The 17,216-nt window shown below is 35.4% G+C and overlaps 1 protein-coding gene across 2 annotated transcripts in view; it reads left to right on the forward strand.

The window, feature by feature from the left end:
* Positions 1-17,216, forward strand: part of GALNTL6 (polypeptide N-acetylgalactosaminyltransferase like 6) — a 1,271,092-nt gene that overhangs the window by 427,464 nt on the left and 826,412 nt on the right. For both annotated transcript variants that reach the window (XM_010363999.2, XM_010364000.1), the window contains one exon: positions 5,950-6,058. In XM_010363999.2, the coding sequence (XP_010362301.1) occupies positions 5,950-6,058 (109 nt within the window). The remainder of the gene's footprint in view (positions 1-5,949; positions 6,059-17,216) is intronic.

Raw genomic sequence — 17,216 nt, forward strand, 5'->3', positions numbered from 1 at the left:
TATACTTGGATCAAATTCTAGTTTGCCACTTAATTAGTTACGTGATCTTGAAGAACTTATTAATGATATGACCTAAACTTTTCTAAACTCTAGTTTATCACCTGGTTCTTAGTTTTCATGTGGATAAAATTACATAAGAATATACATATGTTTTCTCCTTTTTCCCATACAGTCCTCCATACAGTTAGTTTTCTGGTAGTGTTCCATTTGCTTAAAACATTTCCTAGGTGTCTTCAATATATAAGAACTTAATAATGCCTAATATAAGAATCGTACTCATCACAATATTTTGTTAACATCTCCTGTAACAAAATTTCAACCACATAATTTATTATTTGTTTAATGATTTAAGATTTCTCTCTGTGACTATGTTAAGATTTTTCAAGGGCAGTGTGTAAATAACTCAAATATGTATAAAAATAGCAGGGATGATGAAAACAATTGGCATTTGTATATCAAGTTTTGATAAACCAAGGGCTTTCACATACTTTATCATATATGAGATTTACTACTCAAAAAGCCTTGTAATATGGGTAAGGTAGGTATTGTTCTTGTTACCCTATTTTCATATGTGATCTGAGAGACCTAGGAGACCTAGAGGACATGCCGATTTTTGCCTGTAGTTAGAAACTCTAATTTATATCTTCTGTGCTTTGAATCCAGCGTTTTTCTACTACATCATATTTTCTTCTAAGGAACAAATAGAATCATACATATATGGTTGATTGTGACAATAAAAGTTCATTGATTGATTTATGAAACCTAAGATAGGTTTTAGAATACAGATAATCTTTTCTTCACAGAGTTTCACAAATGCGTACTTTTATTGTCATTGCGTTTGTAGTTATGACAAATAAGTTTGCTCTAATTTAGAGATAAAGAAACAAAGTTTTTTGATTCACCAGGGATTTCCAGACCAACAGCCCTTGGGAGATGCTTTAAGATTACTAAAAGTTTATACCAGTGGCAGGCATCGCCAGAGCCCATCACTCCCTAGAGTAGTACACCCTGGTTTTCATATCCCTATGAAGACTGTGTATCACATTTCTGTCCCCAAAAGGTGCTTGTGTCACATCCCTGACTCCAAAAGGTGTTTTAATTTGTTACCTCTGGTAAATACATTCCTCTTGAGTAATGTTTTATCCTTGGAAATAGTTTCTTATGACTTATCTAAAAGGATGTTAGTTTCAATGGACTCTGGGATCCCAGCCCTCACTATTACATGTGGTTTCTACTGAATGGATTCTGTCTCCTCTGTCCCTGATATTTTTTCAAGTTAATTATTTGTAGCAATATCACAGTGAATAAAAAGTCCTCAAGGTGAAAAACCAGAATAGTGCTCACAAATAAATGGCCGACCTAATTATGGGTCTGAAATATATGCCGCAAGAAGGTACAATACTGTCTATATATTAATTTTACAAGGTCATAGATAATGGATCTGTACTATTGTAATCAAACAGAGGACGCATGGTACAATCCAAAAGAGAAGCAAATGGGTCTGGGCACTGGAGATTGCTCATGTGAAAGGAAAGGTCAGAATACTTATGCACCATCTACTGGATAGTTAAGCTTTCAAAACCAATGTAATTATATACAAATGCACTGAGATTATATAGATTTATTTATTAGGTATGCAAGCATACCTAGTCTTTATATTGGTCATTAGCCCTCAATATGAAAAAGATTCTTCAGTAGATTGTGGTACATTATATGTTAATGAATTGGACTTTTTTGTTTGTTTGTTTTAAGGTGATCATTGTGTCGCGTTCCAATGCATACGGATGAGAGGTTCTCAACCCATAGAAAGCCTCAGAATCACCTGGTGAATTTGTTAACACACAGACTTATGTCTCTCTGTTAGTTTCTGATTTACTAGACCTGAGTTGGGAGACAGGAATTATTTCTAGTAAGTTCCCAGGATGGCCGGGTGTGATGGCTCACGCCTGTAATCCCAGTTTACTCAGATGGCTGAGGCACGAGAATTGCTTGAGCCGAGGAGGCGGAGGTTGCAGTGAGTCAAGATTGCCCCACTGCACTTCAGCTTGGGCAACAGGGTGAGATGCTGTCTCAAAAACAAACAAACAAACAAACAAACAAACAAATAAATAAAAATAAAAATAATTAAAAAAAAAAAAAAAAACTAGTTCCCAGGTAATGCTGATGCTGCTGGTCTATGGTTAGCATTGATACTGATAAAAAAGATATTAGTGTAGCAAATCCTCCAGATACGCTTTATTAAAGCAGTTTCAGATGGTCTGATTTAGCCTGATTCCCCTACCATTATAAAGTATTCTGTTGATACTAACACACCTTGCTAGAGCTCTAATAGTGGCTGAGAATGCCTAATAATTTTTATTTGAGATTTAGGTTTTGCATAAAATAATACTTAGAAATAATTTTTTAAATCTAATCATACTATAAAGACTATGGTGGTAACCAGCAATCCTCTTGCCCACCTCCCCTGCTTGCAATTTCTGATACCCAGGGGCAACTATGTCAATCTTTTGTTTTCATTCTGTCATATGACTCCATATGTATAGATAATGTGTATATTACTCTTCTCTATTTTTTTCCTATTTTGGTTTTATCTACTGCTTTCCCATTAAAGAAAATATCTATTTAACTGTCTTATTCCAGTCTTTCCCTAAACCTCCAGTATACTTAATGTTAGTTAAGCCAATATTCCGGTTAGATTATTCATATCTAATCAAACAATGTGCTATGATTAGGCTTTCTTTTTTATACATTGTTTTTGTTTCTTATAGCCTTATCAATTGGCGCACTTTTCATTTGCTTAGTTTTTAACATATATCATTAATTAATTCTAATCTTTTTGGAAGAACTGTAACTGTCATTTCAGTATTTTTTTAAAGGAAAAAAGTAAGTTGTGTGTGTGTGTGTGTGTGTGTGTGTGTTTTCCCCCACAGAGGCATCCTTTGTGGAGCTTCTCTCCATTCCCCTATACAGTGGGACTGGAGGATCTCTGAACTTGCTACCATTTTGCCACCTCTCTGCAATGTTGTATTTTTTCCCTCTGTCTTTCATTTTGTTTGTTTGTTTGTTTTTCTGTTTCTCAGTAGGGTTCCTTTGACCTTCGTTTTCCAAACTGTCTCTTAATTTTTCTCTCCCTGATACCACATTTTTACATTTCAGGAACTCTCTCTGATTCTCTACATGCTTCTTTTTTAAATTTCTGTACCTCTGAAGGAACTTTTCTTAAAGTTCTTTGAGAAAATTAAATTTAGAATTTTTGAAGTTTTTATCTGGACCTTATATTGCCTCTGTTTTCTTCAAGTTTGGGATGCTTTTTGTTTCTTTTTGGCCTCTTAATTGTATGTTAAAGGCTCTCCGAAATCCCTGGAAATCCTTTGCTGCCTATTCATACTCATGAGTGAAGTCATGAAAATAGTGACATGAAGTTCTCTGTGTACAGAAGGGCTTGCTAATTAAGCTATTTCCCACATGGTTACTGGGCGTGGACCTAGGAGCCAGTAGCTGTATCTCTTCCAGTTGATTTCAATTCTCCAGGTAGGAATTCCTCCATCTCTTATGTAAGGATGTCAGCTGTGGACTGGCAGCTTTCTGGAGGTCTAGTAAAGGAAGATACCTTCATTAACAATGTTTGATACATAGGCTAACATGGAACTATGATTTTCACTGCAGTTTGACAACCTTATATTCAACTGTTTCTAGTAGCCTGAGAACATACCATTCATGCTCCAGTCTTTTATGGATGGGAGTACAGTGGATGGCCCTCAGAATTCACCCCCTTGTTTGAGTTGAAGAGAGAACCCAGAAGAGTCTAACTGCCCCTTATTAAAAATGGTCACTCTTTATCTTTTCACCTTTAACCTGAGAATCGGATATATAAAATGTCCCCAGTTTTTACATATTTTGAAAATTCAGTGCCATAAAAAAATACTTCCTTCCCAGTAGTTCCCAGCTATTTACAAAAACTTTATGTGAGTTCTAATATCTTCTTTCCTGATGCATCTGATGCTTTATTGCCATTTTCATTTGACTTCTGGAGAGAGTAAATGTTAACTTTTGTGTTCAATCAACTTTTGTTCAATCTGCGTTACATTACTTCTTATTAAGAATTCACTATCTTACATATATCAAAATAAGGAAAATAGCGTGTCCCTGGTACCCAGAGAGAGCTCACACACTGGAGTTTATACAAGAATACCTCCATGTTTCATGTTAAAATTTATTTTAAAATTATCTATTTTAATCTGAAAGTTATGTTTGTAAATTAGTATTATCTAAATCAGTGTAGGAGATTTTCATTAATGCTCAGTACTTACCACTGTAAATGCATGGCTGAGACAAAACATGGGTTATGCATTTCATATTCATTTGATTCTTTAATACTTTCTATGCATAACTGAGTTCTAAAATTTCTAATTATAAAATGATCTATTCAAAAAATGCTTGACTTTTAAAAATGTTTGCTATATATTGCCAAACCTGTACTTTTCCATTTTCTTTTACTTTTACTATGTCATTTTCTATTTACTTTTCCATAACTTTTGTTTCATCTTCCTTTAAAAAATTATCATTCCTAATATTTTATATAAATTCACCATAATCTTTGTATATTTGTCCCTGTTTTTTTCTGAGCTCACCAATATTATGAGCAACAAATTCTTTGAAATATGTAGATTATAGTCACCTGATTGGGAAAATATTTTCTCTGATTTTAACTACCTTTTTTAAGGAAAGAATATTATGCCCCATTTTTATCCTTTCAAAACAAGTATATCTTTTATAAACTGTGAAGATAGGCTAAAGGTAGATAATTTTTCAAAAGCATAATTGCTATATTATCTAAAACTAAGAAATAATACATTTTGTATCTTGAAAAGGCTGTTAGAATAAAATTACCTCACTGAAATTATTCATCTTTTGGCTAAATTGACTTTTTCTTTTTGCTTTCTAGAATTTTATTTTCTTCATTCAGTTGATGTATTACGTATTTCCAAAAAAGAACAAAAGAAAAAATAGCATGTAAATTTGAAAATACTTATTTTACATTATTTTGACTACAAGATTGTGAAGATAAATTTTATTCAAAATGACTATTGTTTCTTATTACCAGAAATGAACACCACAAAAAAGAAGTAGCTTCAGCGATGTACACAGAAATAATTTTCACGTTGACATGATAACATATTGGACTTTGGAAAAGCATGAACTGTATTTTGTGACTGTAGTTGATGACTGGGTGATAATTTCAACTATAAGTGTAAACATGCACTATGTTTCCAGAAATCTAGATGAGAGACAGTATTTAATAGTTTTTAAGAGCACAGTTTTGGTCTTAACAGAACTGGTCCAAGTCCTGGCTCTGCCACTGTGGTTTACCTCAAGTTATTTTAGTTATTTGATCCTCAGTTTACTCAGCAGAAAAATGGGGATTTACAACCCCAGGCTCTCATAAGGATTAAACAAACTTCTATACACAGAGTATTTAACATAGAACCTGGCACATAGTGAGCATTCAATGAATGGTTGCTAATGTTACTACAAAGCCGTTCAGATATGTTTGATCAAAATAAATAAAACTGTACCAATCCCAAACAAAATTAATTCAATGCAACACCAAAATTGGTAGCATTATCAATATTTACACCTTGGGCAAATAAAAACAGCTAGCCATTTATGCTTACAGGTGACACACTAAATATTAGTGTCTCTGGATGAAATAAAATAGGGAATGGTAGTTGTTGTGGGAGAGGTGTGCTCTCATTTTAAAGGTTAAAAAAAAAGATTTAAAATGTGTATAAATCTGGTCACCAGCAATAGCTTTCTTTTCACTATACACAGAGGATTCACTTATTTAACGGATATTCTTTGACTGCCTATTATGTGCCCGGCTGTGTTTACCTACCATGCAAAAGGAAATACCTCCTTTTTATGCTTGAATACTTTCCTTTTCCACAGACATTTCCACTGGGCCTGGGAGATGGGCAATTCTATTCATGGACAGATGGTTTGAGAAGAAAGGACTGGCATGACTATGAAAGCATTCAGAAAGAGGCTATGCGCTCAGGTATGAAGTTCAGTGTACGCCAAAGTGCTACTTCACTCGCAGCAGTGTCTCACTTGTCACGTAAAGGATCTCTAATTAGCATTTCTTCTGCACACAGTAAAGTATGTTTCATGGGGATATTGGAGGTGATACTAGACAGAACCTAAGTGACTTCAGAGAGAAAACAAATAATGAATAGTCTTTTTAATATTAGCTGCAGTAAAAGTCATTAAAATTTAATAAATATATAGTACTGTATATTCCCAACTGCTTGTTAATAATTTCTACGGGTATCCTGGGATTTATCAACAAGACTTGACCTGGTAGATATGTATCTTGAGCAAGATTCACTCCTTAGAGCTGAAGTGTATCTAACTGGCAATGCAAAGTATTTAATTTCTACCAACATTTCTAGACACTGGCAGGACGTACAGCAAGCCAGCAGGTAAAGCAGATGGGTTTCTAAGGTTGGCAATAGTTGGAAAAGCAATCAGGCAGTTAAATGGAATCAAGTAGGTCTATTTATTTGTAGCAGAGTTGTAGACTTGTGCTAGAGTTAAAGGACAAAGTAGCAGGAAAGAATAAGTCTTTACACTTTGGGAGGCCAAGGTGGGCAGATCACAAGGTCAGGAATCGAGACCATCCTGCTAACATGGTAAAACCCCATCTCTACTAAAAATACAAAAAATTAGCCAGGCCTGGTGGTGGGCACCTGTAGTCCCAGCTACGTGGGAGGCTGAGGCAGGAGAATGGCCCAGGAGGTAGAGCTTGCTCTGCCTGGGCGACAGAGCAAGACTCCATGTCAAACAAACAAACAAACAAACAAACAAAAGATAAGTCTTTCTAGAAGGACTTAAAGATTAGGTTGTTGTGAACAGAAATTCAGAAGGGTATATAAGTAGAAATACAGTGAAAGTGAGTAACTCATGATAGGAAACCCATATTCTTTTGTTCAGCCAAGTAAGTTATTTTCTCAGTGAGGATGTCACAGAAATAGAGCAGCTACAGTTTGGTAAAGACATCTCAGCAGCCATGAGACACTGCATTCAAGGTCAAATCAGCAGCCGAATTATGACTAGCTGCGGTGTGAGATCCTCTTACTCAACTAGAGTTAGGAACAAAATTGTTCTGGGCTGTGAAATGTTTGTAGCTCTGTATCAGGTATGACTGACTTAATTACAGTTGTTTTTATTTTCTTCCATTCCTTTTCTTCAAAAAAAAAGGCCTGCCCCACACCCTTATCCTCAACTTTATCAAAGCAGCTTATTCCAAAGATGTTCCCTGTTTTCAGAGAATCAACTTCTTCCAGGTTCTATCATCTTTCCACCTTGGCAGTGACCCCATGAATGGTCATGAAAGTGAGTTCCTTACCAGCATCCTCACTTTTCTAGCACTTTTATCTTTTTCCTCTATTTGCTTGATCAACCCGGTATTAATCCAACTACTTGTTTCTCCTTATGACCCCAGGATGCTGAAGTTTTTTGGAATGTTTTCATAATCTTACCAATTGAATCTTCCACAAGTTAATAATAATAATAAAATTGCCCAAATTTATTGAATGCATGTTTTCTACTAAGTGCTTTACATATATATTTTGTTTAAATCTCAGAATAACTCTGATAGGTATCCCAAATTAAATAAAATTGAGTTCCTATGAATTTATTAAATTTTATCCAAGTTCAAGCAGCTAATAATTTGCAGCTCTGGATTAAGAACCAGGTTTTATCATGGTCCATTATACTCCACTATTAAATAATAATATTTGGACAATATGGAGTAACGGCAAGGACACAACAGGAGAAAGACACACCTAGGTTCAAATCCTAGCATTTCCATACAGGCACTGTGGCAAATCAATTTCTGTTTCTGATATTCTACTTTGTAGAATTTATTTAAGGATTAAAGATAATATACCTACAGTAATTGTCCAATTATTTGGACATATTGGAAAATCAACTAATGATAACTGTAATTATTAATCCATCTAAGTTACTTTAACATGAATTGGTATGCCTATCCTTTGCTTGTACCAGTGAGTTTTGAATGCAAAATCAGTGCTTCACATTTATATATGCTCCATATCACCCTTTCCACCTCCTGAATAAACTTGTCTTTTCTATCTTCATCTTTGCTTGGACCAAGGGAAAACTGATCTACAAAAGAAATTGGTAATATCACAAGTTTTTAAGTACAAATTCTTTGTGTAATTAAAAAACTTTTAAAGAGTAGAATTTTTTTTTCACTGGAGGATTTATGATAAATTTATACGCTAAAATTTATTATTTTTATACAATGCAATATATCATAAATAAAAGTGTATTAAAACATACATGTGTGTACACACACACTCAGTTACAGAGTCAAAATCAAATAAACATCCATGTATTTCATATATAGGACAAGAAAAAGGATCATTTGTGCCATTGTGACCCCTCCAAGACTTTAATTTTGTGTTTACTCTATTATTTTTCTCTGTAGTTTTTACTGCCAGTGTATTTATCCTGAATCAAATACTGGTAAGTTTTGCCAGTGTTTGACCTTTATCTAAAAATTTAATTTTACTGTATGACTTTCTTCTTTCACTCGAAAATATTTTTGAGATTTATCTAGGTCAATGAGTGAAATGTTGGTTCATTTTTACTGTTGTTAAATTTTCTGTAACATTGTCCTCTTGGTGGGCCTTTGAATAGTTTTAGTCATTGTGTATAATGCTGCTATAAGTATTCTTGTGCATGGTTCTGGGGTAGAGACAATATTTTATTAAGGTACCTATTTAATAGTAGATTTGTATGTCTAGAGAATGCACAATTGAACTTTATTAGGGCATGACTAGCTGCCAAAATTGATAACACCAATTTCATTTCAATCAGTAATGGATAGAATTCTCATTGCTGTACATCCTTGTGAATATTTGAAATTGTCTGACTTTTTCCCTAAATTTGGTGATATGAAATAGTCTCTCACTGTTACTTAGATTTGCATTTTATTAATGCAAACACATTAAAATGTGGTTGATATCTTTTTTATGCTTTTGGGCCATTTGTTCTTCCTTTTTGGTAAAGGTCCTATTCATTTCTGTTTCCATCTTTTGAATTATTTGCTCCACACAGTGTTCTTGATTTATTTTAAATTATATCTTTGGTGGTTATATTTAGTGACAAGAACTTATCCTACATTTTGTAGACTACTTTAAAAAATCTCTTTATGTATGGTTTAATGAATAGTTTTCAATTTTGAGATAGCCAAATTCAGCAATCATTTGTAAAAGATAGCTCATACTGATGTTCTACATTGTCTTTTAAAAATTTGATAATTTTGGCTGGGCACAGTGGCTCACACCTGTAATCCCAGCACACTGGGAGGCAGCGGAGGGAGGATTGCTTGAGCCCAGGAGTTTGAGAGCAGCCTGGGAAACATAGTGAGACCTCATCTCTACAATTAAAAAATATATATATATTCTTCCAGATGTGGTGACATGTGCCTGTGGTCTCAGCTACATGGAAGGCTGAGGCAGGAGGTTCACCTGAGCCTGGAATTTGAGGCTGCAGTGAGCTATCCAGCCTGGGCTGGAAACCCTGTCTCTAAATAAATACATACATAAATAAATAAACAAACAAACTTGATAATTTTACATTTTACATTTGGGTCTTAAATCCACCTAGTGTTCATTTTTATATAATGTGAGATAGGGATCCAATATTTATTTAGTTTTTATTCACTTAACCAATTATTAGCAACATTTATTAAGAAATTTATCTTTCCTTCCATTCCTCTGAACTATTGACTCTATTATAAATTAAATTCCCATATTTGTTTGTTCTCTTTCTGGGTTCTCAATCTTGTTCCGTGAGTAAAAATCCCTGTGCTAATGCCACAATAGCTAATGTACTATATCTTTATTACAGCTATTAATAGCTGGTATAGCTCACCAAAAAAGAGCTACATTCTTGCTCTTCTTTTTGTTGTCATTCTTACATTGTATTCTTCCTTAAAATTTTGTATTCAGTTTTAAATTTCACATTAACATACGAAGATATGCAGAAAAAAGTGGGAATTTTTGAATTGTGTTTAGCCTATGGATGAATTAGAGGATTATTGATATTTTCTAATATAGAATATTCTATGATATATTATTATATTTATTTGCTACTTCTTTATTATATTTAAGGATGGCTTTGTAATTTTGTTCTCAGATTATGTTTAGTATTAATCTTAGTAAACTAATGTTATATTGATTTTGTTCACATAACGATTATATTGAAATTCTTCATTGTAATTGTAATATAGAAATGTGAATAACTCTTAACACTGATACAAATTTAGAAAATGTTCTAAGGTTTTCTATTAATTCAAAACATTTACCAATAGTTTATTTTGGATTTTCAAAATGTAGACACTCATATTTGCTAGTAATGACAGTGATTTTAAAAATGTTTTTTTCTATTCTAGACCTATAATTTTAGTTTTAGTTTTCTCCTATTATTATAATTGCTAAGAACTGCAGTGTAACATTGAATAGTTGGTAATAATGGCTACTTCTGACATTTTATGATTCTCACAAAAGGAATTTAAGTGCTCATTTTGAGATTTTATCTGCCTGTCTATTGTTAGATCAATTTATCTAATGTAAATACATTTTATCATGTTTATTAACACAATACAAATACACTATGCACTTTGACAAATACACTTATGTTACTTCTGAATCTGTTTTGCTGAGAGTTTGTGACTTTCTTTTAACCTGAAGGAGTGCTGATTCTATTAAAAGTTTTCTGTTCATTTGCATTTATTAACATAGATAAGATAAATTTTCTCCTTTAATCTGTTATTTGGGTAAATTGTATCTGTTGCTTTTCTAACAGAAACCAAATTTGTTATTCTAGACTAAATCTTTCTTTTTTTAATAACTATATATTGAGGACCGCGCTGGGGGTGGTGAAGAATGAACAGACACAAGAGACAAAGACAAACAGAGAACATGGCGGCCGCGCGCAGAGCCTCTGCCTCACTTTATTTATACTCCATAAACCTCACGTCAGCAGAAATAACACAATGCAAAACAAACTTTCTCTACCCAGATGTAACCTGCTTAGTTCCTTGTCTCTAGGCTCTTCCTTATTTGTCTGCCTTCTTGGCGCCTACTGGAGTTCATTAAAAGTTCAACTGGAGATACTGTCCTTGAGCCCTATCTATTCTTAGCATATTGTTTTCAATGGCCCCTGCAACTATATTTGATTTGTTAATATTTTGTTTGGCATTTTCAAATCTTTACCTATGAATTAATATTGGCCCCAAATTTTCTATTCTTATCAAGTCTTTGTCAAGTTTTGGTAACAGTATAATGACAGCTTCATAAAATGACTGTTTAATACTTGCTGTTTTTTATACTTCATAATTGTTTGTTGCAAACTAGAATTATTTCTTTAGTGATTATTATGGACTTTTTTGTGAATGAAGCTCTGTTGACCTGAACTTTCCTTGGAGCATACATTTTTAACCACTTGGCTAACATTTTATGTAGTTACAGTAGTAGTTGATTATTGATTTCTTCTGGAACTAATGGTATTCTTCTAGTAATTTGTCCATTATCTCTAAATGTTTATCTTTATTAACAAATTTATTTACTTATTCTTATGTCCTCATAAGATTTTTGTAATGCCTGCAATGCTTAAATTTATATACTTTTTTCAGATATTGTTTTTTTTTTTTTTTTCTGCTTTCTTAATCTATTTCTATAAACATTTTTCAGTTTTTTATTTGTTTGTTTGTTTGAGATGGAGTCTCACTCTGTTGCCCAGGCTGGAGTGCAGTGGTGTGATCTTGGCTTACTGCAACCTCCACCTCCCGGGTTCAAGTGATTCTCCTGCCTCAGCCTCTTGAGGAGCTTGGACTAAAGGCACGCACCACCACGACCGGCTACTTTTTGAATTTTTAGTGGAGACAGGGTTCTACCATGTTGACCAGGCTGGTCTCGAACTTCTGACCTCTGTTGATCCGCCCAACTTGGCCTCCCAAAGTGTTGGGATTATAGGCATGAGCCATTGCCCCAGGCCAAAAATTTGTCACTTTTGTGACTTACTTCAAAAGCCAGTTTTTGTCTCTGCTCATCTATTTTATTTTTCTCTAAATCTTTTCTGACTTTTAAAAAATTTTGTTTGCACTTTTTTATTTTTCACTTTTAAAATTTCAACATTTAGTTTTGTTTCAGGGCATATGTATGCGGGTGTGTTACAAGGGTATATTACATGATGCTGAGGTCTGGAGTATGATGGAATCTGTTACTCCCGTTCTGAGCATAGTGCCCAGTTGGTAGTTTTTCAGTAGTTGCCCATTCCACTCCCCATGCCCTGTCCCAGTGTCTCCTATTCCCATCGTTTTGTCCAAGTATGCCCAGTGTTAACCCATAAATGGGATAACTCCCACTTATAAGTAAGAATATGTAATACTTCATTTTCTGTTTCTGGGTTAATTTGCTTAGGATAATGACATCTAAGTGCATCCATGTTGCTGCAAAGGACATTATTTCATTCATCATTATGGCAGCATAGTATTCCATGGTATACTTAAATATAAATTTATACCTCCTAATTTCAGTCATTTTTCTTTTTTTTTTTTTTATTTATTTATTTTTTTTTATTTTTAATTTTTTTTAATTATACTTTAAGTTCTAGGGTACATGTGCATAACGTGCAGGTTTGTTACATATGTATACTTATGCCATGTTGGTGTGCTGCACCCATCAACTCGTCAGCACCCATCAATTCATCATTTATATCATGTACAGCTCCCCAATGCAATCCCTCCCTGCTCCCCCTCCCCCCTCCCCATGATAGGCCCCAGTGCGTGATGTTCCCCTTCCCGAGTCCAAGTGATCTCATTGTTCAGTTCCCACCTATGAGTGAGAACATGCGGTGTTTGGTTTTCTGTTCTTGTGATAGTTTGCTAAGAATGATGGTTTCCAGCTGCATCCATGTCCCTACAAAGGACGCAAACTCATCCTTTTTGATGGCTGCATAGTATTCCATGGTGTATATGTGCCACATTTTCTTAATCCAGTCTGTCACAGATGGACATTTGGGTTGATTCCAAGTCTTTGCTATTGTGAATAGTGCCGCAATAAACATACGTGTGCATGTGTCTTTGTAGTAGAATAATTTATAATCCTTTGGGTATATACCCAGTAGTGGGATGGCTGGGTCATATGGTACATCTAGTTCTAGATCCTTGAGGAATTGCCATACTGTTTTCCATAATGGTTGAACTAGTTTACAATCCCACCAACAGTGTAAAAGTGTTCCTATTTCTCCACATCCTCTCCAACACCTGTTGTTTCCTGACTTCTTGATGATTGCCATTCTAACTGGTGTGAGATGGTATCTCATTGTGGTTTTGATTTGCATTTCTCTGATGGCGAGTGACGATGAGCATTTTTTCATGTGTCTGTTGGCTGTATGAATATCTTCTTTTGAGAAATGTCTGTTCATATCCTTTCCCCACTTTTTGATGGGGTTGTTTGTTTTTTTCTCGTATATTTGTTTGAGTTCTTTGTAGATTCTGGATATTAGCCCTTTGTCAGATGAGTAGGTTGCAAAAATTTTCTCCCATTCTGTAGGTTGCCTGTTCACTCTGATGGTAGTTTCTTTTGTTGTGCAAAAGCTCTTTAGTTTAATTAGATCCCATTTGTCAATTTTTGCTTTTGCTGCCGTTGCTTTTGGCGTTTTAGACATGAAGTCCTTGCCCATGCCTATGTCCTGAATGGTACTACCTAGATTTTCTTCTAGGGTTTTTATGGTATTAGGTCTAACATTTAAGTCTCTAATCCATCTTGAATTAATCTTCGTATAAGGGGTAAGGAAAGGATCCAGTTTCAGCTTTCTACTTATGGCTAGCCAATTTTCCCAGCACCATTTATTAAATAGGGAATCCTTTCCCCATTTCTTGTTTCTCTCAGGTTTGTCAAAGATCAGATGGCTGTAGATGTGTGGTATTATTTCTGAGGACTCTGTTCTGTTCCATTGGTCTATAGCTCTGTTTTGGTACCAGTACCATGCTGTTTTGGTTACTGTAGCCTTGTAGTATAGTTTGAAGTCAGGTAGCGTGACGCCTCCAGCTTTGTCCTTTTGACTTAGGATTGTCTTGGCAATGCGGGCTCTTTTTTGGTTCCATATGAACTTTAAAGCAGTTTTTTCCAATTCTGTGAAGAAACTCATTGGTAGCTTGATGGGGATGGCATTGAATCTATAAATAACCTTGGGCAGTATGGCCATTTTCACGATATTGATTCTTCCTATCCATGAGCATGGTATGTTCTTCCATTTGTTTGTGTCCTCTTTTATTTCACTGAGCAGTGGTTTGTAGTTCTCCTTGAAGAGGTCCTTTACATCCCTTGTAAGCTGGATTCCTAGGTATTTGATTCTCTTTGAAGCAATTGTGAATGGAAGTTCATTCCTGATTTGGCTCTCTGCTTGTCTGTTACTGGTGTATAAGAATGCTTGTGATTTTTGCACATTAATTTTGTATCCTGAGACTTTGCTGAAGTTGCTTATCAGCTTAAGGAGATTTTGGGCTGAGACGATGGGGTTTTCTAAATATACAATCATGTCATCTGCAAACAGGGACAATTTGACTTCTTCTTTTCCTAACTGGATACCCTTGATTTCTTTCTCTTGCCTGATTGCCCTAGCCAGAACTTCCAACACTATGTTGAATAGGAGTGGTGAGAGAGGGCATCCCTGTCTTGTGCCAGTTTTCAAAGGGAATTTTTCCAGTTTTTGCCCATTCAGTATGATATTAGCTGTGGGTTTGTCATAAATAGCTCTTATTATTTTGAGGTACGTTCCATCAATACCGAATTTATTGAGCGTTTTTAGCATGAAGGGCTGTTGAATTTTGTCAAAAGCCTTTTCTGCATCTATTGAGACAATCATGTGGTTCTTGTCTTTGGTTCTGTTTATATGCTGGATTACGTTTATTGATTTGCGAATGTTGAACCAGCCTTGCATCCCAGGGATGAAGCCCACTTGATCATGGTGGATAAGCTTTTTGATGTGCTGCTGAATCCGGTTTGCCAGTATTTTATTGAGAATTTTTGCATCAATGTTCATCAGGGATATTGGTCTAAAATTCTCTTTTTTTGTTGTGTCTCTGCCAGGCTTTGGTATCAGGATGATGTTGGCCTCATAAAATGAGTTAGGGAGGATTCCCTCTTTTTCTATTGATTGGAATAGTTTCAGAAGGAATGGTACCAGCTCCTCCTTGTACCTCTGGTAGAATTCAGCTGTGAATCCATCTGGTCCTGGACTTTTTTTGGTGGGTAGGCTATTAATTGTTGCCTCAATTTCAGAGCCTGCTATTGGTCTATTCAGGGATTCAACTTCTTCCTGGTTTAGCCTTGGGAGAGTGTAAGTGTCCAGGAAATTATCCATTTCTTCTAGATTTTCTAGTTGATTTGCGTAGAGGCGTTTATAGTATTCTCTGATGGTAGTTTGTATTTCTGTGGGGTCAGTGGTGATATCCCCTTTATCATTTTTTATTGCATCGATTTGATTCCTCTCTCTTTTCTTCTTTATTAGCCTTGCTAGCGGTCTGTCAATTTTGTTGATCTTTTCAAAAAACCAACTCCTGGATTCATTGATTTTTTGGAGGGTTTTTTGTGTCTCTATCTCCTTCAGTTCGGCTCTGATCTTAGTTATTTCTTGCCTCCTGCTAGCTTTTGAATGTGTTTGCTCTTGCCTCTCTAGTTCTTTTAATTGTGATGTTAGAGTGTCAATTTTAGATCTTTCCTGCTTTCTCTTGTGGGCATTTAGTGCTATAAATTTCCCTCTACACACTGCTTTAAATGTGTCCCAGAGATTCTGGTATGTTGTATCTTTGTTCTCATTGGTTTCAAAGAACATCTTTATTTCCGCTTTCATTTCGTTATGTACCCAGTAGTCATTCAGGAGCAGGTTGTTCAGTTTCCATGTAGTTGAGCGGTTTTGATTGAGTTTCTTAGTCCTGAGTTCTAGTTTGATTGCACTGTGGTCTGAGAGACAGTTTGTTATAATTTCTGTTCTTTTACATTTGCTGAGGAGTGCTTTACTTCCAATTATGTGGTCAATTTTGGAATAAGTGCGATGTGGTGCTGAGAAGAATGTATATTCTGTTGATTTGGGGTGGAGAGTTCTATAGATGTCTATTAGGTCCGCTTGGTGCAGAGATGAGTTCAATTCCTGGATATCCTTGTTAACTTTCTGTCTCGTTGATCTGTCTAATGTTGACAGCGGAGTGTTGAAGTCTCCCATTATTATTGTATGGGAGTCTAAGTCTCTTTGTAAGTCCCTAAGGACTTGCTTTATGAATCTGGGTGCTCCTGTATTGGGTGCATATATATTTAGGAGAGTTAGCTCTTCCTGTTGAATTGATCCCTTTACCATTATGTAATGGCCTTCTTTGTCTCTTTTGATCTTTGATGGTTTAAAGTCTGTTTTATCAGAGACAAGGATTGCAACCCCTGCTTTTTTTTGTTCTCCATTTGCTTGGTAGATCTTCCTCCATCCCTTTATTTTGAGCCTATGTATGTCTCTGCATGTGAGATGGGTCTCCTGAATACAGCAGACTGATGGGTCTTGACTCTTTATCCAGTTTGCCAGTCTGTGTCTTTTAATTGGAGCATTTAGTCCATTAACATTTAAGGTTAATATTGTTATGTGTGAACTTGATCCTGCCATTAGATATTAACTGGTTATTTTGCTCGTTAGTTGATGCAGTTTCTTCCTAGCCTCGATGGTCTTTACATTTTGGCATGCTTTTGCGATGGCTGGTACCGGTTGTTCCTTTCCATGTTTAGGGCTTCCTTTAGGGTCTCTTGTAAGGCAGGCCTGGTGGTGACAAAATCTCTAAGCATTTGCTTATCTGTAAAGGATTTTATTTCTCCTTCACTTATGAAACTTAGTTTGGCTGGATATGAAATTCTGGGTTGAAAATTATTTTCTTTAAGAATGTTGAATATTGGCCCCCACTCTCTTCTGGCTTGTAGAGTTTCTGCCGAGAGATCTGCTGTTAGTCTGATGGGCTTCCCTTTGTGGGTAACCCGACCTTTCTCTCTGGCTGCCCTTAAGATTTTTTCCTTCATTTCAACTTTGGTGAATCTGGCAATTATGTGTCTTGGAGTTGCTCTTCTGGAGGAGTATCTTTGTGG

This window comes from Rhinopithecus roxellana, chromosome 2, assembly GCF_007565055.1.
Source record: "Rhinopithecus roxellana isolate Shanxi Qingling chromosome 2, ASM756505v1, whole genome shotgun sequence".
NCBI classification, from domain to species: Eukaryota; Metazoa; Chordata; class Mammalia; order Primates; family Cercopithecidae; genus Rhinopithecus; species Rhinopithecus roxellana.